The following is a 24,758-nucleotide window of genomic DNA, read 5'->3' as shown; positions in this document are numbered from 1 at the left end:
CTGAAATTTAAAAAAGCGCAATGAGAGTATAAGAAAAAGTCAATCCATCCATCTAATATCTTGTATATAAAAAAATTAAAAAAAAGTTTATTTTTTTCTTCATCTCCTTTTCTTTATACAGGTATAGGATCCCTTATCCGGAAACCCGATATCCAGAAAGCTCCGAATTACGGAATGGCTGTCTTCCATAGACTCCATTTTATCCAAATTTTTAAAAATGATTTCCTTTTTCTGTGTAATAATAAAACAGTCGCTTGTACTTGATCCCAACTAAGATATAATTAATCCTTATTGGAAGCAAAACCAGCCTATTGGGTTTATTTAATGTTTATATGATTTTCTAGTAGACTTAAGGCATGAAGACCCAAATTAAGGAAAGATCCGTTATCCGGAATACCCCAGGTCCCGAGCATTCTGGATAACAGGTCCAATACCTGTATTATAGATAAGGAAGCACCGAATCCAGGATCCGGCCTTTTTCAGCAGGATTCGGATTAGACAGAATCCTTCTGCCCGGCCGAAGCGAATACGAATTTGCATATGCATTTGCAAATTAGGGGCAGAGAGGTAAATTGCGTGACTTTTTGTCACAAAACAAGTAAGTACAAAATGTTTTCCCCTTTGAACCCCTAATTTGCATATGCAAATAAGGATTTGGTTCAGTATTTGGCCGAATACTTCGCAAAGGATTCGGGGGTTCGGCTGAATCCAAAATAGAGGATTCGGTGCATCCGTAATTGTTGATATGTTTTGTTCTCTATATTAAGCTGAAAGTCAACAGCAAGAGCTAAGATATCTGTGTGTCTTTCTGGAAAAATATATAGAATTATAAAGAAGTTTTTTGAAATGTATTATACCCCAACCCTGAAAATAGTTCATATCTGAAAATATTAGTGATACACAGAATGCAGGATTTGATTTATGATTCAGCCAGGATTTGGCCTTTTTAAGCAGGATTCGGATTTGGCTTCTTAGCTTGTTGGCTTCTTAGCTGGTTAGTTGTGAACTCACTGATTTGAGGTTTTTTCCATTTGAGTTTCTTCTTAAATTAGAAATCATTCGAGTTGTGAGTTCATTGGAGGTCTAAAAAAAGCTCACATAGCTCTAAAATGCAACCTTTGATAAATAACCCCCATACTATAGATATATTGCACAAGGAATAGGTGGATAATGTGAATAATGTGTATTGTCTGTAAAGTGCTGTGTATGTAACAGATAATATGTGTGTGTATTACAGGGAGAGGCAGATACTAGGAGGAAGGGGAGGAGCCAGATAGCAAGATTAAAGGTGGCCATAGACGTAGAGATCCGCTCATTTAGCGATGTTGCCAAACAAGTGGATCTCTGCCCGATATCAGGCTGATCCAATTGTGGGCCCTGGGGCCAAAAGATTGGATCATAATGCAGGAGAACGGGGCAGTCGGATCGTGGGACCGCATACACGCAGAGATATGGCTGTGATCCGACCGGATTCTTTAACCCGCCCGATCAAGATCTGGCCGAAAGATCGGGAGAGCCCGTTGGATGGCCCCACACACGGGCCAATAAGATGCCGACTCGGTCTGTCAGTAGCTTTTATCAACCCATGTTGAAGGTTGGCCATAGATGTGCACATAAATCCTTAATGTTGGACAAACAATCGTGCGACCATTCATGTCAAATAAAGTAGTAAAAGAAACAAATCAGGCGATGTTCTGTTAGTGAGAGCATTTGTACGAAAGTTATGTGTGACAGTAATAACAGTTCCCCATTGATATCATCAGATACACGCTGAGATATTATTGTTTGCCAACAGAAATCGTCTAACCTGTCTGATCAACTAAATGACCAATCGCCATGGCACGAAAACTGGCGATACAATCCCCGCGCATCCCAAGACTGTATGTTTTCTTTATGGCCAGAAAGAACAAAAACATTCCCGGGCAGGATTTCTTTCAAAAAGCCCTTTCTATATTAGTGTAGGCAACATCCCTCACTCTTAACTCGCTCTGCCTGCGTCCCATAATGCACCTTACCAGCTTTATAATATGCACAAGTGATCTTATGGTAATTAGATGTATATTATAATGCAGATATTGTGCAGGTCTCCAGGAAGAAAAAAGCATGTGTGTAAATTCAGTTTCCCTTTAAAGCGTTGTTCACCTTCAAAACACTTTCAGTTCCGTTGTTTTCAGATTATTCCCCGGAAATAAGACTTTTTTCAATTACTTCCTATTTTTTACTGTAACCTAAAGTTGAATGTTCATGTCTCTGTTGTTTAGCGTTTGCACCTGGATCACACAAGCTGCCAGACTCAGACTGTTACAATTCGCTGATCCATTAAGCTGGCCACAGACGCAAAGGTATGAATCATCGTACGATCGGACTTTCCCCATCTCGCGACCCTCCACTAACCATTCAGATCCAAGTCTTACCATTCCGACCAAATAAAGTAGTAAAAGAACAGATCAGCCAATGTTCTACCTTTCTACGAAAAACGTCGGGACTCTCCACACACGGTCCGAAAATCGCACGAATCCATGATTCGTACGATCGGATCGTTGCGTCTATGGCCAGCTTAAGTTGATCTATTTCTCAGTGCAACTATTGTATGAACTCTAACAGCTGCCTTTAATAAAACCCTGGGATTCTGCTCAAATAAGGAATGGTATCACTTAATGTCTCATTTACAATAGTTTAGAGTCAGTGACCCCCTTCCCAGAGCTGCTTTAAAAAAAAGACAAAAAAGATTAAATGTCAATGTTAGAAAAAACGGTCACAAATAAATAAAAAGAAATGTTACTGAAAAAAAGTCTTAACTTCTGGCGAACGATCTAAAAACAACGGAGGGAGGTGAACACCCCCTTAAACTATTGTGACTGGAACACAGACACTTTGCACTGTTTGAAATGTAAGCTCCCAAGCCCAGCGCGTTTCCTTACAAAAAGCTATATATTTACACTGTAGAGAAAATGATATGGTTTGAAGTTGTGAAGAGGTGAATTAAAGGCCCAAGACAAGACTGGAGCCATGAGCCTCAACGAAGGGCAACGAAGACCAATGTAAAAGGTGAAGTTTCCCTTTAAAGGGGATGTTCACCTTCCAACACTTTTCAGTTACCGTATATACTCGTGTATAAGCCGACCCGCGTATAAGCCGAGGTACCTAATTTTACCTATGAAACCCAGAAAAACGTATTGACTCGCGTATAAGCCTAGACACAACTCAGAAAAGTCTCAGAAATATCAAACAGTCGGTTTAATGTTAAAAATCAAGCCATGATGCTTAAAACATTAATTCATAAAAACAAGCACAAGTTTAAAAAAAAATGTAATTGATTGGCCAGGCAGCAGCTAGTCGTACCCATCTCATAACAAAGGGAACAAACATCCCAACAGATCCACTCAATAGCCACATATATAAATAAAATACAGGTGCTAAGAGCAGCAGTGATAGATAGATAGATGATAGATATGGGGCTAGCCAGGATAGTACAGTATGTAGTAGACAGTAGGAAGACAAAAAGTTAGGGGCCACAGGGAAACAGTAGAAGGCATGTTCCCCAGCGACTCTACCCCTAACCATACAGAGTGGCTGCTTCCCCCAGTTACCGTAAGTAGAAGGCGTCGTCAGGAGGTGTCAGGCCCCGTCATGTGTAGCGACAGGGGGTGCCGGCTTTACTTCTAGCCCCCAACCAACTCAACTGCACACACAACATTCCACCACCGGGCCCAAGGCGGCTTAGAGGGAGGCGGGGGAGCCATTTTTACTTCCCAACCATCTCTCCTGAAAGTTTTTTTTACACGCGATCGATGCCGGCTCCCCTGCACTGCGAGGGAGAATAAAGAGCGACTGCGCCAAGATAGAAGGAAAGCACCGAATGTAAAGCCTACCTGGCCGCAAGCAAATCCGGGCGTAAGGAAGGTCCAGCGTAGAAATTCAAATCCCGTAATATCGGATCCCTCACCTCCCTCTCCCATAGCGCATCAGGACTCTGTGACTGACGATCGCCGCCCGGAGCAGGTCCAGGAGCTCCTGGCGGCGCGTCCTTCCCTGCCGGCGTCGCTCCCAAAATGGCGGCGCCCATGGCCGCCACGTGGGTAGCGGCGCCGGCGCCTCTACCCACGTGGCGGCCATGGGCGCCGCCATTTTGGAAGGACGCCGGCAGGGAAGGACGCGCCGCCCGGAGCTCCTGGACCTGCTCCGGGCGGCGATCGTCAGTCACAGAGTCCTGATGCGCTATGGGAGAGGGAGGTGAGGGATCCGGTGAGGGATTGGCGTATGACCCGCGTATAAGCCGAGGTCGAGTTTTTCAGCACATTTTGGGTGCTGAAAAACTCGGCTTATACGCGAGTATATACGGTAGTTGGTTTCAGACTGTTCAGCAAAAATAAGATTTTTTTCCAATGATTTTCTATTTTCTATGTGTTTTTCTCATATTGAAGTGTAAAGTGTCATTTTTCGCCTTCTAAGGGCAGAGACACAGAATTGGGGAGATTAGTCTCCCGGCGATAAATCTCCTCTTCTTCAGTTGACTAATCTCCCCGAACTGCCTTTCCGTCGACTAGAATGTAAATCATCAGCGGGATGGCACTCTGAGCAATTCATTTTCTGAAGTCGCCCTAAGTTTCCTGATGAGGTGACTTCAGAAAACGAATTGCCATCCAGCCGGCGATTTACATTCTAGCCGACTGAAAGGCAGTTTGGGGAGATTAGTCGCCTGACAAAGAGGAGATTTGTCGCCAGGCGACTAATCTCCCTGAATCTGAGTGTGTCTCATCCCTTAAAGGGATAGTCATGGGAATTTTTTTTTTTCAAAATGAATCAGTTAATAGTGCTGCTCCAGCAGAATTCTGCACTGAAATCCATTTCTCAAAAGAGCAAACAGATTTTTTTATATTTAATTTTGAAATATGACATGGGGCTAGACATTTTGTCAATTTCCCAGCTGCCCCTGGTCATGTGACTTGTGCTCTGATAAACTTCAGTCACTCTTTACTGCTGTACTGCAAGATGGAGTGATATCACCCCCTCCCTTTCCCCCCCAGCAGCCAAACAAAACAATGGGAAGGTAACCAGATAGCAGCTCCCTAACACAAGATAACAGCTGCCTGGTAGATCTAAGAACAACACTCAATAGTAAAATCCAGGTCCCACTGAGACACATTCAGTTACATTGAGAAGGAAAAACAGCAGCCTGCCAGAAAGCATTTCTCTCCTAAAGTGCACAAGTCACATGACCAGGGGCAGCTGGGAAATTGACAAAATGTCTAGCCCCATGTCAGATTTCAAAACTGAATATAAAAAAAATCTGTTTGCTCTTTTGAGAAATGGATTTCATTGCAGAATTCTGCTGGAGTAGCTCTATTAACTGATGTGTTTTGAAAAAAACATGTTTTCTGATGACAGGAACCCTTTAAGCAGCTGTGGGAGGGGGGTCGCCGACCCTGTAAATTGTTCTAAATGGATACATTTAGTTGATACATTCCTTATGTTTGTCCCTGCTGAGCAGAATCTCTGGGTTTCATTACAGGCAGCTGTTAGACTTGATACAATAGTTACTAATACCCCAGAGATGTTGCTGAGAAATGGATCAACTAAATGTTGTAAAATTGTAACAGAATCTGCACCTGAATTACTGAGCTGACTCCAGAGACACCAACATTCAACTTTACACTTAGATTTTGGAAAAATGGTAAAAAATGGAAAGTTATTGAAAAAAGTCTTTATTTCTGGTGAGCAACTGAAAAAGTGTTTGGAATGTGAACAACAGTGATGTGCGCGTCAGGATTTCCCCGACCCTAACCCGTCCTCCTTTGGCTTGCACCCGGACTTAGGGGTTCCTTTTATAGACCCTACCCGCTGATGACATCACAAAAGGGGTGGAGCAGCGTTTATAAGAGACGAATCCGGAAGTTGGAAGCTGGCATTTGAATGTGGCGGGAAGAGCTCAAACAGCACCTGCCCACGACGAAGCCCACAGGTATCGGGGTCGGCCCGCACATCACTAGTGTACAACCCCTTTAATTGCAGGATAAGAAGTGAGCAGAACAAATACATTGTTGTCTATGACAAGACACCTAGTAAGATATGCAGTCACTCTGGCCTGTATTACATATGGGCTAGTCACCCCAGAGGCCCAGTTGCCTGGATGTTAGTGCATGTGTGAGAGCTGCCACACTGCTTGGCCTGCACTAAGCAGAGAGATGTAACAATTACAGAAACACAGCGATGATCATATGATGCTGAGAAACAAAAGCCAAAGCCACCTGCTCAGTATAAGAACCACTTCACATAATAGAATACACCGCCTATATATTCTCCCTTGTCCTTTACGACAAAAGTAGGGACTTCGCCACCTTTACATGGAGCATCCAACAAAATTAAAGGGGAAGTTAAACTTCTAATATACTTTGCATTCATGTAATCTAAGCAGCACTGGATTTATCTGCCCTTGTATTCTGTCCTTTCAAAACAAAAGGAACAAAAAAACCTATTTGGTAGTTTTTATGGCTTAGCAGCCCGGCAAGCAGACGGTCAAGGAGCCTGTATTTTTATTGCTCATTTTCTGTTAATGGATACTCCCATTTATCACAACATTCAAAACAATGCCTGGTACACGTATGGAACCGGTTTTCCAGAATGCTTAGGACCTGAGGCTTTCCTGATAACAGATATTTCAGTAATTTGGATCTTCATACCTTTAGTCTACTAGAAAATCATGTAAACATTAAATAAACCCAATTGGCTGGTTTTGCCTCCAATAAGGATTAATTATATCTTCGTTGGGATCAAGTACAAGCGACTGTTTTATTATTACAGGTATGGGACCTGTTATCCGGAAAGTTCAGGCCTGGGGTTTTACAGAAAATGGATCTTTTTGTAATTTGGATCTTCATACATTAAGTCTACTAGAAAGTCACGTAAACATTAAATAAACCCAATTGGCTGGTTTTGCCTCCAATAAGGATTAATTATACAAGGGATGCACCGAATCCACTTTTTTGGATTCGGCCAAACCCCCGAATCCTTCACGAAAGATTCAGCCGAATACCGAACCCGAACCCTAATTTGCATATGCAAATTAGGGGTGGAAAGGGGAAAACATTTTTTACTTCCTTGTTTTCTGACAAAAAGTCACGCGATTTCCCTCCCGCCCCTAATTTGCATATGCAAATTAGGATTCGGTTCGGCCAAGGCAGAAGGATTCGGCCGAATCCTGCTGAAAAAGGCCGAATCCTGACCGAATCCCGAACCGAATCCTGGATTCGGTGCATCCCTAAATTATACCTTAGTTGGGATCAAGTACAAGCTACTGTTTTATTATTACACAGAAAAAGGAAATCATCTTTAAAGGGGATGTTCACCTTCCAACACTTTTTTCAATTCCGTTGTTTTTAGATTGTTCCCCAGAAATAAAGACTTTTTTCAATTACTTTCCATTATTTTTTTTTATTTTTTTACAGTTTTTCCAAAATCTAAGTGTAAAGTTGAAGGTTGGTGTCTCTGGTGTTTGAGTCTGACAGCTCAGTAATTGATCCATTTCTCAGCAGCATCTCTGGAGTATTAGTAACTATTGTATCAATTCCAACAGCTGCCTGTAATGAAACCCAGGGAATAGAAAGACACTGGAAAAAGTCTATTTCTGAATTCAACTGAACTGAAAAAAGTGTTGGAAGGTGAACAACCCCTTTAAACAATTGGACTATTCGGATAAAATGTACCTTTGCGTAATTCGTAGCTTTCTGGATAACAGGTCTTACAGCTGTAGCAGCAGAACTGCACAGTAGATTGTAAGTTTCCAGGCTGAGCTATAAGCCAAGAGATCTGCGAGGAGGCATGTGAGGAATGTAGTTACTAGAGAGCAGGTCATATACACAGTTTATTGTACATCAAGCACCTGGCCTGACACATTTCAGACCCCCACCAGCTGCACATTTTGATCTATGCCGCAACACTTGTTTATCTGCAACATGTGGTGTAGCGCAGATGAAAAGCTCTCCGCATGGGGCTTTCTAATGCTGTAATTAAACTACTTTTTTTTTCCTGTACTGAAATGAAAGGATTACTTACAAGTGAAAACCTTCCTGCAGCAGGAAACCTGACTCTGTGATCAGTTGCAAGATAAGATGGTGCAGCCACCTGCAACTGCTGCGCTCCTCCTGCGCGTCTGCCTCTCAGCACTTCTGTCTTTAGCGTAAGATTCCAGAACACATTTGGGGCATCTGTTGTGCAACACAGAAGCACCACCACAACAAAGTCATGAATTTAAAGCTTAAATTACAGTTAAAAAACTCCCAGTTTGAAATCTAAATTAACCCTAGCAACTAATGAACTGCAGATATGCAGTCACAGATGCGGCAGGCTCAATGTTCCTTTCTTTAAAGGGATAAGGTCATGAGAAAACTTTTTTGGAAAAATTATCAGTTAATAGTGCTGCTGCAGCAGAATTCTGCACTGAAATTCATTTTTCAAAAGAGCAAACATGTTTTTTTATATTTAATTTTAAAATCTGACATGGGACTAGACATATGGTCAGTTTCCCAGCTGCCCCCAGTCATGTGACTTGTGCTCTGATAAACTTCAGTCACTCTTTACTGCTGTACTGCAAGTTGGAATGATAAAACCCCCCTCCCTTTCCCTCCAGCAGCCTAACAACAGAACAATGGGAAGGTAACCAGATAGCATCTCCCTAACACAAGATAAAAGCTGCCTGGTAGATCTAAAAACAACACGTCAAGTCCCACTGAGACCGATTCAGTTACATTAAGTAGGAGAAACAACAGCCTGCCAGAAAGTAGTTCCATCCTAAAGTGCAGGCACAAATCAAATGACTGGGGGCAGCTGGGAAACTGACAATATGTCTAGCCCCATGTCAGATTTCAAAATAGATTATAAAAAAAATCTGTTTGCTCTTTTGAGAATTGGATTTCAGGGCAGAAATCTGCTGGAGCAGCACTATTAACTGATGTGTTTTGGAAAAAAAAACATGTTTTTCCATGACAGTATCCCTTTAAAGGAGAATTCAACCCCCCATACCCACTACCCCACTCCCTGCTTGCGTCCGCACAGGTAATAACTCCATTAAATGGAGGAATAATGTAATTATTCCTCGTTGCAGAGTCAGAGCAGTGGAGCTCATGGGATCGATCTTCTCTTCGGTAATCTTTGGAAAGTAAGCGCGATATTAGTGCATGCGCAGTTGAAGCAATCTTATGGTTCCAGACAACTGCGCATGCATCGAAAGTGTCAGAAATAGCTGAAGGGAGGGAAGGAGACCCGAAGATTACCGAAGAGAAGTTGGCGGCTGTGAGGGCCGATGCGCTTACTCTGCAATGAGAGGTAATTATAGGAAATAAAATCCAATTTTTACTTTCTTTAATGAAAAAGAAACATCTCCAGTATATTTTGATTAAAAATTGGGAAGAGTTTTTATAAGAAACCTGACTGTATGTAGTGACATTCTCCCTTCATTTACTGCTGTGTATAGGAATTGTCAGACGGTCCCTAACTGCTCTGCAGGGAAACAATCATACTTATGAACAGCAGGGGGAGCCCCTGCCTTACTTCCCAGCCATGCAGAACTCAAGCAGCTTTGTTTGTTTCCTTGTAGAGCAGTCGGCGACTGTTTAGAGATTTGTATTGGATTTTATTTTTGCCTTTACATCCCCTTTACGGTTTCCATCTCCAACTGCAGGGACAAAGATCATGGAGCCAGATTTAAACAGATAAACTGGGATTCTATTTGGAGGATTATTTTGCTGCAGCCGCTGGTTCTGCAGTGTTGGAGAAAGTTTGTATTAAACAATAAAAAATCTATAAAATTCATATTACATGACAACACAGGACCCAGTGCAGTCTGTATATTCTGATTATCAGTCTTGCTGTATCAGCTTCTGGCAGATATTATTTGACTTGTGCTTTTGATCCCTAAGCAGCCCAGACCACACTGAACATGTGCACAGTCTTGGTCTTGCAAAGATGTATAACAAAGTTACAAGATGGTGACCCCTTGTGGCCAACTTTGAAAGCAATGTATATGTATTTATGTATAGTATACAAAATACAGCATTTCTAGCCTTATTCTATTTTAGACTTTACTAAACACAGATTATTCAGAGTGAAAGCCCCCACAATGGGGCAGTTACTCTAGCAGGCCATATCACTCGCTTCTTTATCCTGTAAGGACATAGTACTAACTAGGAATCTACACCCTGTAGCTGCACAACAACTCCCAGAATCCCCACAAGAGGCAGTGGCATATGGAGGAATGCTGTGTAAGTGTAGACTTTCTAAAAAGGAGAAATGTGGGAAATGAAGTCCCAGTGTGCATTAAGCCATATACACAAACACAGCTGTTAGTCACATTACTGCCAGCAGTAGGAAATTGTGTGTGTCATTGTGTGTCTGTGTGTTTGGGCTGTTACAGGGAAGACAGACAAGTAGGAGGCTGCTGCTACAAGCATGAACATCTCTATCCCTGGGGAATAATAGAAGGGTGAGGCCGGTGCAGTGACGGAGAGCTGCACAGTAATTATGTGGGTGCCACACCTTGTACACTCACCTCATGCACATTGCTCCCAGCACCTTAACACAACCTGGAATCTCATTCTTATTCCACAGGGAAACCGCACAACAGAACTCCTGCAATGGGAGCATTTCACATTATTTTCTCTGCAATAATAAAACAGTATATTGTACTTGACCCCAACCAAAAAGACAGATTGACAGGGTGTGTGTGTAAGTCACATCATATCCATTATCCGGAAAGCCGTGGCCACTTCAGAGCATGGCTGCACATTACACAAGCACTTCTGCCCGTGACTCAGTTACTGAAAATATCCCGACAAATCATGTGCTTGTGAAATGCATCGAGCTCTGTGCTTGCTAAGCAAAAACCCAGCTGTGCCACCCACACTAGCCATGGGCCGCGGCACAGACCCACCACAATTGAGACAAAAAGGAAATTGTACCGACACAACTGCACGCTCAGAGGAATGGGGGGGTCGTTGACAAATACATAATGGACAAAGGCACATTTCTTTTCACTTAAAAGGCCAAATTCACAGGGGTAATAATCCTAGAGGGGAAACAAAGGACAGAAGCCTTGTAAAATCTCATTCATTAAAAGCACAGCTACATGAACCCTCCTTGTGCCTGGAAACTATACGCAGTGTTTAAAGGGAACGATAGCAAAAATGAAAATATAATATAAGAGCTCATTCAAAAATACGAATTCCAGTACAAACAAAACTGCCTTTTGCACAAATCCTGCATGTAGAGAGACATTGGGGGGAATTCACAAAAGTGCAGAGAGCCCATTTTTGGAGTAAAAGTGGTGGTAAACTGGAGTAAAATACTTTCTCCATATTCACAAACAGAAATCCTCCTAAATTCCGACTCAACCGGCACTTTTAAAATTTTTAGTGAAAGAAAGACATTTTACAGACACTTTTATGAATTTGTCATAAAAAATGGTGCAAAAACATAATTTTAAACGTCATTTGCTTCCGACATTTTAAAAATGGATTAAAGCTCAGTGTAACTTCCCAATGTGTCAGATCAGTTCTAGGATTATTTGCTCTGCTTTGTTCAGACAATCGTCATTTCACACGTCTTGTAGGTGCCCCATTGGTGTGTTATTATCTTATTAATAGGGATTAGTATTTTATAGTCAGGGCACAAGTTTATGTCTAACTCTATAGGTGTAAAAACCTCATTAACAAAACAGGTAAAACACTGATTAAACAAAAAAAAAAGTGTATTTTATACACTTTTAGATTTGTTCTTGTGTAGTTTTACTAGTTTTAGCTTAATGAATGAGGCAATATTAGCAATCTGAGTGAATGTATTATCTAAAGGAAAAGTAAAGTCTCGCAGGCATTTTTTTTTAGTTTCAACATCAATTAGACACTTGACCTAAGATAATAAAACATTTCTGATACAAATCCATATATTATGCAAAATAGTATTTTTTGTATTTAGACCCTTGTATCTTGTTACAGAAGTGGAATTACTCAAACATGTAGGCGGATTTAGAAAGCCCAGGTTATCCTGAAAAAAATGATGTATAATTTTTTTAGGTAAAATAACCCCCCTACCTCAAAAATTCCAATTTTATGGCTGACTGACAGGTTTAGAAAGAGCTTAAGTCAAATTCAAGAAAAACTGAATTATGTCTGGTGATTTAATAGAGTGAGCTCTAATACATCTTCTAGGCAAAAGAAGCCCCCTATAAGATATATTGGATCTGTCAATGAATATCTGACATGTAGAGAGACATGATGTCTGGTGATTTAATAGAGTGAGCTCGAATACATCTTCTAGGCAGAAGAAGCCCCCTATAAAAGATATATTGGATCAGTCAATGAATATCTGACATGTAGAGAGACATGATGTCTGATGATTTAATAGAGTGAGCTCGAATACATCTTCTAGGCAGAAGAAGCCCCCTATAAGATATATTGGATCTGTCAATGAATATCTGACATGTAGAGAGACATGATGTCTGGTGATTTAATCGAGTGAGCTCTAACCCATCTTCTAGGCAAAAGAAGCGCCCCTATAAGATATATTGGATCTAACTGTCGATTAATATCGGATATGTAGAGAGACATGATGTCTGGTGATTTAATAGAGTGAGCTCTAATACATCTTCTAGGCAAAAGGAGTCCCCCTATAAGATATATTGGATCTGTCAATAAATATCTGACATGTAGAGAGACATGATATCTGGTGAGTTTAATACATCTTCTAGGCAAAAGGAGCCCCCCTATAAGATATATTGGATCATTCATCGGACACCCAGCTCCTGAATGAAGACAGAATGAAGAGAAACAATTTTTAATTGATTGTATTTAGAAAGTTTCTTATTTCAGTCAGATGAAGCTTATATTACATTTTCATTTTTGTGAAACTTCCCCTTTTATGGAAAAGAACAGGAATGGGGGGTTGGCAATTGGTACACACGAAGAGGAAAAAACCCAGATGCAGCACAGGGCGGGATTGACTCATGTATCTGGCACACTGAGCTAATCGTTCATGGGAATAGGGTGTGCCTGTGCTCACTTGTGAGACTTCATACAATATTAAATTAGAATAATGGAAAATGGTGACAGTGGTATCCCCATCTCCCCAGGCTGCCGGCTTATACAGCACAATTATATCACACACATCTCTAGAATACATGCATGCATACATGCTATTATGGTTGCCTCCATTAGTAGCCAATAGCAGTGGATCATATATGAAATGAGCAGAAAGACAAGTAACGTGAGTGTAGGTAATGGGGAGGTTCAGATGGAGACAAGTTATTTGCACCTTGCAGGATAGTGGTGTCCCTTTGAGGCAGAGCCATGCAGCATCACATCCCATTATAGAAGTTAAGCATCGGTCGCTTGTTTCAGTAATTAACATTCCATTAATATGAGATCACTTTGTCCTTCTCAGGCCAGTCCTGGAAAGCACTTTATTATTCCCCTCAAACTGCACCGTATCTAAGGCAGGGGCTCCCTAGCAGCAGCTCTATAGTCACTGCCAATGAAAGGAAGAGCAAGAGTATAAAGGGAATACATATAGATTTGTAGAACTAGCAACCAGAATTAACCCCTATTTTATATGTGAATAACTACTATTCTATTGTTTTATAGAGCCAAGAATGACATTTGGCCCCTATTTATCTCCATGTGTAAGAACCCAAACCGTTGTATTGCCCGGAGCTCAACTATACTCAATCTACTGAAGTAAACATTTTTATTCCAATGAAGGTTAAATTAAAAAGCCTTTCATTTTGTTTGGGGTTACTGGTTCTTTGATGTATTACTTGCACAGACACATCCTATGCACAGAAGTTCTCTTATTCTCAGTCATTAGAGCACCCCTCATTGGCAGGTTTCGTGTGTGTGTGTGTTCCAGTTCCCTTTGAGTCAGGCTTCAAAAATATCCAATAGGAACAAGAGTTCTAATACCTTCCAAGAATCCCTTTGGTAAATTATATTGTCTGCTTATTAAGGGGAGTAACGCATCCACTTTGCTTTGGGGTTAAAAGGGTGGTTCACCTTTAAGTTAACCTTTAGTATGTTACAGAACGGCTAATTATAATCAACTTTACAATTGGTCTTCATTATTTATATTCCATCGTTTTTGAATAATTTGCCTTCTTTTTCTGACTCTTTCCAGCTTTCAAATGAGGGTCACTGACCCCATCTAAAAAAACAAATGTTCTGTAAGGCTACACATGTATAGTTATTGCTACTTTATATATATATATTTTTTTTATAGTTTTTATGATCATTTGCCTTTTTCTTCTGACTCTTTTCAGCTTTCAAATGGGGGTCATTGACCCCATCTAAAAAACAAATACTCTGTAAGGCTACAAATGTATTATTATTGCTACTTTTTATTACTCATCTTTCTATTCAGGGCTCTCCTATTCATATTCCAGTCTCTTATTCAAATCAATGAATGGTTGCTAGGGGAATTTGGGCCCTAGCAACCCTTGCTGAAATTGCAAAATGGAGAGTTGTTGAGCTAAATAAGTCAAAAGCCACAAATAATAAAAAGCGAAAACCGATTGCAAATTGTCTCACTCTCTACATCATACCAAGAGTTAATTTAAAGGTGAACAACACTTTTAATTTTAGTGCAAGCACATGGACATGTCCATAGACATGCAGCACTGCAACACATAAGGTTAGGCAGACTGTGCTGTGCAGCTAACCCAAAATAGCTGGAGGGCCGTAGGTTGCCATTTGTGTGCTATCCTGCAACTCATGGAATGGAGGGAGTATTCAGTCGCTTCTTCGGGGCCACTAATCTCCCCGAAATGCCTCTCCGTCGGCTAGAATCAATATCGATGGCAGAACGGCACTCTGAGTGCGTCGTTTTCCGAGGCAACTTTGGGTGACTTCAGAAAATGAAGCTCTCAAAGTGTCGATTTTCATTCTAGTCGGCGGGGAGGCAGTTCGGTAAGATTAATCGCCCCGAAGAAGAGGAGATTTGTCGTCGGGCGACTTAACACCCCGAATTCCTGCGTGTGTCTCTGCCCTAAGAGGTCATGTGACCCAGTGAGTAGCCTGGGGGCAAGTGGTTACCCCCTTAGCCATCTGTGAGATCCCTATCCTTTGTCCTGTACTATGCACACAATTCATTTTATACGAAGAGCGGGGGGAAATGTGTTTATTCTCATTTAGCCAATATGGAAGGCAATGTGGCCACTTGATCCGGTTTCTTTATAAGGAGGGTAAATAATTAAATAGCTTGCTACATTATTTGTGAGCTGCACTAAATACCAAGGTAAGACAGAGAGATAGATATTAAATGGAATTTAATTCCTGTGCTAAAAATGGTCCAGGTGAGTTAGTAGCAGCCTCTGAGGCCAGAGAAACAAAAAGGTTGTTCCCACATCAGTAACACACACAATCAGTCTGGCAACTCCAGCTAAAAATAATCACAGGGAACAACAATCAATGTACTTGATGTGACAATGGCTCTATTTGCAAAGGAAACAAATCATCTGCATATAACCTGCACCCATGTCCAATCCCATTAAGTGCTTCATCAAAATCAAGTCAGGGTGCAGACAAATGATACTAAATGCAAATAAATATTGCTTTCTACAACAAACCTTCACCCTCACGAGTTTATCAATAATCCCCCTATAAGAAACAGAATGATTGAGAGCATTTGTCATGGCACAATTGCCAGCCTGGCATAAAAAAACCTCAAAACTGCCCCTCCACTGCCAGGAACAGTGATTGCCGGACTGGGTCCATGAGCTTACACTTTAGGATATTAATGCTCAGAAATGCGACAATGGGCAGATCTAAGAAAAATTGACCTGACCCATAATTGTATGAGCAGCTTTCAAGCAATAACCATTTTTGCAAACAGTAAAATCTGGTGCAAAACTTACTTTTTGTGATGTCCATTCCCAGACTGAATCAGTAAGTAAGGCTGACTGAAACATTGTAACAAGAAGTTAATGTAGAACAACCTATATGCTTTTATATATTTGTACAGGTATAGGATCCGTTATCAGGAAACCGGTTATCCAGAAAGTTCAGAATTACGGAATGGCCGTCTCCCATAGACTCCATTTTATCCAAATAAGCCAAATATTTAAAAACAGTAGTTTGTACTTGATCCCAACTAAGATATAATTAATCCTTATTGGAAGCAAAACCAGCCTATTGGGTTTATTTCATGTTTACATTATTTTCTAGTAGACTTAAGGTGGCCATACAGGGGCCGATAAAAGCTGCTTTTTGGCCCATGTGCGGGGCCCCCCGATGGGCTTCCACAATCTATATCTGCTGAGATGTCAACCGGACAAGGCAAAAAATCCGGTTGGGTCGCAGACAGAATCTGTTTGTCTATGTGGTCCTGCAATCCAACCGCCCATGTACCTATCATTATGATCTGATGCATTAGGCCGTATCGGGGAGAGATCCGCTCATATGGCAAAATCGCTAAACGAGAGGATTTCTAGGTGTATGTGTATGGCCACCTTTAAGGTATGAAGATCCATATTACAGAAAGATCAAATACCTGGAAAAGCCAAGGTCCGGAGCATTCTGGATAACCGGTCCTGTACAGCTATGATAAGAAACCCTTCCAAACGATAGGACCACAACGGAGTCCTGTAAGACTGCTACTGGTTCTAATTCTAACTAGTGTCCCAGTTGAGAGATTACTGGTTATATAAGGGAAGCAGGGTTGCATATGAACTAGGAAATGAGGTGGGTTATCCTGTATGTGGCCATTAGTTCATGGAGGGAGGGAGAGAGGGAGAGAGGGAGAGAGGGAGAGAGAGATCCATTAGGAGCAGAGTCACACACACATATTGTGGCTTTTATGTCTCTCACACAGCGGCTGTTGCTCCTCAGCACTGACTTATTCATAAGCACATCTTCCTTATACAGAACATCAAATGGCACAAGCTATAGAAGTGGAAGACTTCATCCCCCCACAGGAAACATGACTTCCTTTTGCTAAACAGCTGTAAGGGTCTTGCCCCCTCACTCAAAGGCCCATTGATATATATCTATTTCACAGTCACAAGCCTCTTTAACTAATAACCCCTCCTGTGCACATCAATTCACAAAAGAGGGCACACAGAGAGTGAGGAGCAAACTGAGCATGCTCAAGCCCTAGCCCTGGAGGTTTAAGCTGAAAACAGGAAGTCTGATACAGAAGCCCATGAGTACACAATAGAAGGAAAGAAACGTGATGTTTCTTTTGACAAGAGGACTTAGAGCAGCATTACTTTGACCTTTCTGATAAAGCTTACTTAATTTTAGCCTTTCCTTCTCCTTTAAGGTATGAAGGTCCAAATTACAGAAAGATCAGTTATCCGGAAAACCCCAGGGCCTGAGCATTCTGGATAACCGGTCCCATAACTGTATCAGGCAAAATAACTTACTAGGACACAGGGGCCCCCAAGGATTCAGATTAAATATTTTGGTGGGAAAAAACTTGTAATGTCATTGCAGAAGCAAAGAGAAGACATGGGTCAACGACTAGGGGGGGCAAACAGTATTCCTAGATTAAGAGTCTTAGATTATTAGCTCCATTGGGGCAGAAAACAATGTCCATGATAAAAATATTCCAGAAAAACACTACACAGCGCGTTGGCTCTATATAAAGAATTATAATAACAGGAGCCAGAGGCCAGCAGGTAATAGCCAAAATAGAGGCAACAGAACCAGAGGAGGCAGCTTTGTATAGAATATCCCAAATGAACCAGAAAGGGAAAAATTTGGGAACCCCAAAAACAGTGTGTTTAAGGATGCCAGTCAACCTAAATTTAGATCTCGATGTTGTTTAACATGCACCCTCCAGACATAGGAGAACCGAAGCCCCCGGCATCAAGAGGACAGCACAAGGCTATGCAGCATTTTTGCATTGCAGTTTCCAAAATCTTTGGCTTTGAGGTAAGGAGCAACTCATTATATATAGGGCTTATATATGGACAAACATTGGCTAGGCAGAACCGGGAAGTGTCCAAGTCTGTTCGGCACAAGTCCTATTCATTGGCCACATGTTAAAAAAGAAGCTCTACTGGGAAACCCAGCCTTAAACGTTCAGTGCCCCCAGAAGTGTTCCCAGCCTCTAGCGTTCCCGTGTTCCCAGCCTCTAGCGTTTCCGTGTTCCCAGCCTCTAGCGTTTCCGTGTTCCCAGCCTCTAGCGTTTCCGTGTTCCCAGCCTCTAGCGTTTCCGTGTTCCCAGCCTCTAGCGTTTCCGTGTTCCCAGCCTCTAGCGTTTCCGTGTTCCCAGCCTCTAGCGTTCCCATGTTCCCGTGTTCCCAACCTCTAAAGTTTCCGTGTTCCCAGCCTCTAACGTTTCCGTGTTCCCAGCCTCTAACGTTTCCGTGTTCCCAGCCTCTAACGTTTCCGTGTTCCCAGCCTCTAACGTTTCCGTGTTCCCAGCCTCTAACGTTTCCGTGTTCCCACCTTCTAACGTTCCGTTACCCCCAAAAAGCATTCTGCATATATGCCTGAGGTATAAACGGTCATCATCATGTGTGAGCCCTATGTCCTACCTCACTGGCAGACACACAGATCCCTTGCACCTACTCCTCCAGTCCCCCTATCAGCATCAGAGGCACAAAATAAAAACCACAATGTGCCCCAACACTAGTGATTGTGCTGCCTGCAACTACACAACATTATTACAGAGTGGGACTTGTATATCACACAAAGGTGCAGAATAAAATGAAAGCACCAAGAGATTACTGTGTGATCCCTTGAGAAATTGGATGAGTCTGTAGCTTCTAATAAGGCATCAAATTTCTGTTTGGAGAAGCACAATGGTGTAACATAAGGCACAAAAGCTGCCAGAAGGAGTCAGCAGGCAGACATGTTTAGAGTGAGTCAGGTTATTTTGAGCCGTGAGCACATTCCCACTCAGCTGTCTTTTACACAAGGAGAATATTGAGCAAACCCTATGGTTCCCACAGATCCCTTTACAGCAGCAGAGGGCAAACCAAGTGGGTCCCAGGCTACTGTGTAGCTTATAAGCTAATGTATACAACTAAATACACAATTGTTGAACTATGAATGATTAGCAGCAGCGTATATAACAAAGAAACCTATTTGTGTTCTACATAAAGCAACCCCAGTACTGTAATCTATATGGTACAGGCTCTGTCACAGAACAGCCGGATCTGGGGGTGTAGCTATACATCAAACGCTTACCCAGCAGAAAAACTGCTTACAACAGGCTCCAGTTGTGTTGACACCATGTTACACACTATGCTACACGAGGAGTACTGACAAGTTTCCAAATCACCAGGGAGTTAGCATGTAAGGTTACTCCTTCCCCATGGAGAAACCCTAAACCCTTCCACTATACGTCCGGCCACCTGATAGGAGAGCCATTGTATGAACACTTGTTCTCATGTCGGTCACACACAAGCTCATGACATATTTATTCTAGACACAGAGGGAAATAACACAAATACAATTACTGTGCTTTGTCCTTGGCAAGCTTTCTGGGCCTCAATGAGCCTCACTCGCTTCTTTATCACACAATCCGAGCAGCTCATTTTATCATCTGTGTCATAATAGAAGCCCAATAAAAACCAGATGTGTTGTTGGGAGTGATCTATACGAATATGCAATTTAATATCAGCTCCGCTCACATACAGGCCTCCACGTCCGGCCTCACCACAGGGATAGTGGAGAATTCTGATACTCAGACTCTTAAAGGAGAAACAAACCCTTAATAAAAAAACCTACCCCCCCCACCCTAAATAGACCCCCCTCTCCCTTCCCCCAGGTTAAGTGTTACCTTAGCAAATGCCCCTAACTCTTTACCCCTCCGTGCATGTTCTGTCCAGCGTAGTTCACGGCAGCCATCTTCTTCTCTTCGCTAATCTTCGGAATGAGACCGGTGGAGCAGCGCATGCGCAGTTGGAACGATTTTCAGTTTCACGAAAATTACAGAAGTGCCTGTTTCTTTCCAGAAGATTACTGAAGCGTCTGAAGATGGTGCCCGTGAGCTGGACAGAATCTGCACAGAGGGGTAAGTAAATAGGGGCATTTGCCCGAGGTAGCAGCTAGGCTGGAGGGGGGGGGGAGAGGATAGAAGGGGGTCTATATAGGGTAGGGTTTTTTTTATTAAGGGTTTGTTTCTCCTTTAAGGCTGCTACCACCTGTCTGGGCAGTAAACATTCTGTAGGAAGAAGTTCTTTCTGGTACAAGTATGGGATCAGTTATCCAGAAAATTTTTGTTCAGAATGCACCGAATTATACAAAGGCTGTCTCCCATAGACTCCATTTTATCCAAATATTTAAAAATGATTTCCTTCTTCTGTTTAATAATAATAAAACAGTAACTTGTACTTGATCCCAACTAAGATATAATTAATCCTTATTGGAGGCAACACCAGCCTATGGGGTTTATTTAATGTTTATATGATTTTTACTTAAGGTATGAAGATTCAACTTACAGAAAAATCTGTTATCCAGAAAGCTCAGAATTACAGAAAGGTTATCTCCTATAGATTCCATTTTATCCAAATAATCCAAATGATTAAAAATTATTTCCTTCTTCTGTGTAATAATAAAACAGTAGCTTGTACTTGATCCCAACTAAGATATAATTAATCCTCATAAGGGATGCATCGAATCCACTATTTTGGATTCGGCCAAACCCCCGAATCCTTCGCGAAAGATTTGGCTGAATACCGAACCGAATAATAATTTGCATATTAGGGGTGGGAAGGGGAAAACATTTTTTACTTCCTTGTTTTGTAATATGGCATGCGGTTTACCTCCTCGCCCCTAGGGTTTGGTTCGGCCGGGCAGAAGGATTTGGCCGAATCTGAATCCTACTGAAAAAGGCCGAATCCTGGATTCGGGCATTCCTAATCCTTATTGGAAGCAAAACCAGCCTATTGGGTTTATTTAATGTTCATATTTTCATATACAAAGTATAAAGATCCAAATAACAGAAAGATCTGTTATTGTGGATAACAGATCCCATATCTGTACTTTACATAGCAAGTCTGCACATCACTTGAAGAGCAATGGTATAAGATTTACAGTTCCTGTGCTGTTGCTACTTCGTATCTGAGGTTGCTATCGGCCATACGCTGGCCTGTCCTGTAAACTGCCTTAATGACTAAAGCTGGCTATAGACATGCGGATATAGATTTATAATACACAAATGCCATGAATATCTTGTCAATCATATCCTCATAAACAGTGATCAGTGATGTCATCAGTTATAAACGGTGAATTCTGATGTCATCAGTTATAAACGGTGAGTTCTGATGTCATTTCTGTCACATGACTCACTGAAATGTATGTATTATAATAAATAAAGTACCCCCTGTTGTAAAATATGAGGATATTAAAAGTTCCCTCGTAGTTCCATGACCTGTTTAAAAACACTCGGCATTCGGCCTCGTACTTTTAAATAGTCATGGAACTCCTCGGTAACTTATAATATCCTTATATTTTACAAGAGGGGGTACTTTATCCACTATCTATTTAATAAAAAGGGGGTACTTTATTCACTATATATCTGGCACAGGCAACCTGCCCCGCTCCATGGGTTGTGGTCGAACAACATCGGACTCGAGGAAGGAAGAGCTCACTTACCACAACATCACTATTACACTATACACCAGGGAGCCACTTACAGTACAGCACTGCAGCACGGGTTGATGGATTCCTAATATATTAGTTACATGAGGTCAGAGTACATGTAAGTAACAAGATAATGCAGAGTAAGTAGCAAGAGCCGACTCCCCCATAGAAAGGAGCTGGGGAATAGTTATATGTGTATGTCACTACAGCTACACAACATACAAAGCCATTTAGTCTACTGAGCAGTGGTACCCCTGTAACTGTCCTAATTGTGGGCACCCCCATATTATAAAAGCCTGTGGGGAGAAACAGCAAGGAAATACACGCTAAGCTAAGCACATACAACCTATTATACAGTGGCGGTGTGATGCATGACTGTATGTGGCATGATATGTGAAAGAGGTGGGAGCGGCCCCTCAATTAAAGGGGTTGTTCACCTTTAAATTAACTGTTAGTATGATGTAGAGAGGGATATTCTGAGACACTTAACTTGAAGGTAAACCAAACCTTTAAGAGGTTAAATTCCCATGGTCAGAGGGACAGTTTAGAATTGGGAGATCCCAAAATTGGGCCTTTTGTGGCTGCTAATCAATCCAGCGCTTACATTTAACTATAACTACAGGCATGGGGTCTGTTATCAAGAATTCTAGGGACCAGATTTAAAATCTTTATACCTCAAGTCTACTAAAAAAAAAAACATTTAAACATTAAATAAACCCAATAGGCTGGTTTTGTTTCCAATGAGTATTAATTATATGTTACTTTGGATCAAGTACAATGTACTGTTTTATTATTACAGAGAAATCATTAAAATTGGATTATTTGGATAAAATGGAGTCTATGGGAGACGGCCTTTCTGTAATTTGGAGATTTCTGTATAACGGAGCCTATACCAACAACTGCGTATTTTGGGTTATTATGCCTAGTAGCTCAGATTCACTGGAGGGGTCACATGCAAGTGCCAGTTAACAGAATCCAGTGCAAGCGGAGGATAGGGAGTCAGAACCACTTGTGCAGTAGGTAGATAGGGAGTGTGTGTGTGTATATATATATATATATATATAATACAATCAAGAAAAACCAGCACCAAGGGACTTTAAGTATGCAAAAAAGTTGTATTTAAAACATATGTATCACCGACGTTTCGGTCCCTGTTGGGACCTTTTTCAAGGTCCCAACAGGGACCGAAACGTCGGTGATACATATGTTTTAAATACAACTTTTTTGGCTGGCACTGGCTAATTCTGTGTTTAGTCACCCCTTTGGCACAGAGACAGGAGTAGCAGGGCTCACATGCTATAAGGCTAGAAGGGGTGTTACTGTATGATGATGATGATGATGAGGATGATAGAGTGGTTTGTCAAGGAAACACATTTGGATTGAGCCAACCTACCACCCATAGGAGCAGATTTATCAAGGGTTGAATTGAAAATTCTAAATTTGAGTTATTTTATGGTCAAAACTGTCAATTCAAATTCGATTTGAGTTTTTCAAAAAAGTCGAATTCGAGATTTTTCATACTCTGGCCCTTTAGGAACTCGAATTTGCCAGCTAAAACCTGCAGAATTTCTGTTCAAGTCCCTGGGAGACGTCCGGGGATCAATTTGAATTGGATTCAAATTTGAGTTTCCGGGTCGATTCAATTGAGTCGAGTTAAACAAAGTTAAATTTTTATAATAAATTTCGATTGGTCGAGTTTCAAGTTCAGAGTCTCAGGCAGGTTTGTGCTGTAGGGAGGTGTAGCTGGAAGTCAGGTGATTCCCACCCAGGGGAAATGACTAGAGGGATCCTGAGTTTATGTCTGGGGAGACACACGTGGCTGGACAATACTATATATAGACATGGGGGGGGGGGAGTCTGCAGGACAGAGCTCAGGTGGAATGTAAGGTGTGTGACAGGTCACGTGAGTGTATGGGCCTATAGATCCCGAGCTCCATTGGGGCCTATCAGTGGCCGACTGTCAGTAACCCTTTCACAATGGCACTTGCCCCTATCAGATGTCACAGGGAGGAGGGGCGGAGCGATTTCCCCCAGACAGAGCACGTGCCCCTCAGGCCCCCGGGCCACTTACCGATGGTGGAGATGAAGGTGGTGTTGAAGGCATCGTCCGAGAAGCGGAAGAGCACGCAGGTCTTGCCGACCCCGGAGTCGCCGATCAGCAGCAGCTTGAAGAGCAGGTCGTACGTCTTTTTCGCCATGGGCGCTGTGTCCGTCTCACTCCCTCCGCCTGGGGCCTCAGCTCGGCCGGCTCCTCATACACAGGGGGGAGGCCCAGCAGGGACGGGAGACTGTGCGGCCGGGGGTCCCCCAGCAGCGCTTAAATGACACGGGGGAAAGAGAACGAAAGCCGGCGACCCCACACCCAGCTCCTTGCGCTTCTTGTCTCGCTCAGTGCCGCCTGCTTGTCCCGGCCCCTCCTCTCGGGCCTCGCTGGGAGACTCTGGACAAAATGGCTATCCCTCCCACAGACACTCCGCGCACTCACTACTCACAGACACCGCCCACCGCGGGAGCGCGCCACCATACACTGAACGCCGGCCCCTCCCGCGCGCGCCACACACACACGTAGGCACCGCCCCCCGCGCGATGAAGTCAACCAAATGGCGGCCACTCAGCTCACCCTCAAGTTGCGCGCGCAGCTGCCTCTCGGCTACAGTTTTTTTTAATCCAACTTTATTCGTAAGGAAACAAAAGTGACAAACACGGACTGTTATTTCGGGAGACAGTGAATTGCCCTTTCCTCGCACATAGATATTCCTACCAGTTTGGGCTTCAACCGTTGTCATGTATAAAAGTGCATATAAGCTTTGCAGCTGCTTATGTCACACACAGGGACCCGTAGTACTAAGCTGGGCTCCTCCCACCGGCCCCTGGTTTCTAGGCCTTTGAGTGAAATCAGGGCCTCGCTTTAAAAAATTGCCCTTCGTGTGGACATTCACACCTGCCCATGCCCAGTATTGCCACAACCCCATGATTCCTCCCAACATTTTGGAAACAGGAAGAGGGACAAAAAGTTTGCAGCGATTTTTTTCGGACAACGCCCATTTGTGGCCACACCCCTAAAATTTGGCAGGTTATGAAAGTTTGAACACATTTATGTGGTTTTTATGTGTTATTACAGTTTTGAAAATGAAGGTGAATTGCCCTTTAAGCTGTGAATCTTTGTTCTTATCTAAAACTGTT

The 24,758-nt window shown here is 42.3% G+C and overlaps 1 protein-coding gene across 1 annotated transcript in view; it reads right to left on the bottom strand.

Moving 5' to 3' along the window:
- Window positions 1-23,989, bottom strand: part of rab10.L (RAB10, member RAS oncogene family L homeolog) — a 54,336-nt gene extending 30,347 nt beyond the window's left edge. The window contains 1 exon segment of the mRNA NM_001089799.1: window positions 23,647-23,989. Within this exon segment, the coding sequence (NP_001083268.1) occupies window positions 23,647-23,773 (127 nt within the window). The 5' untranslated portion in view covers window positions 23,774-23,989.
- Window positions 23,990-24,758: the final 769 nt, after the last annotated feature.

This window comes from Xenopus laevis, chromosome 5L, assembly GCF_017654675.1.
Source record: "Xenopus laevis strain J_2021 chromosome 5L, Xenopus_laevis_v10.1, whole genome shotgun sequence".
Taxonomy (NCBI): domain Eukaryota; kingdom Metazoa; phylum Chordata; class Amphibia; order Anura; family Pipidae; genus Xenopus; species Xenopus laevis.
This window is presented reverse-complemented; position numbering and strand designations above follow the sequence as displayed.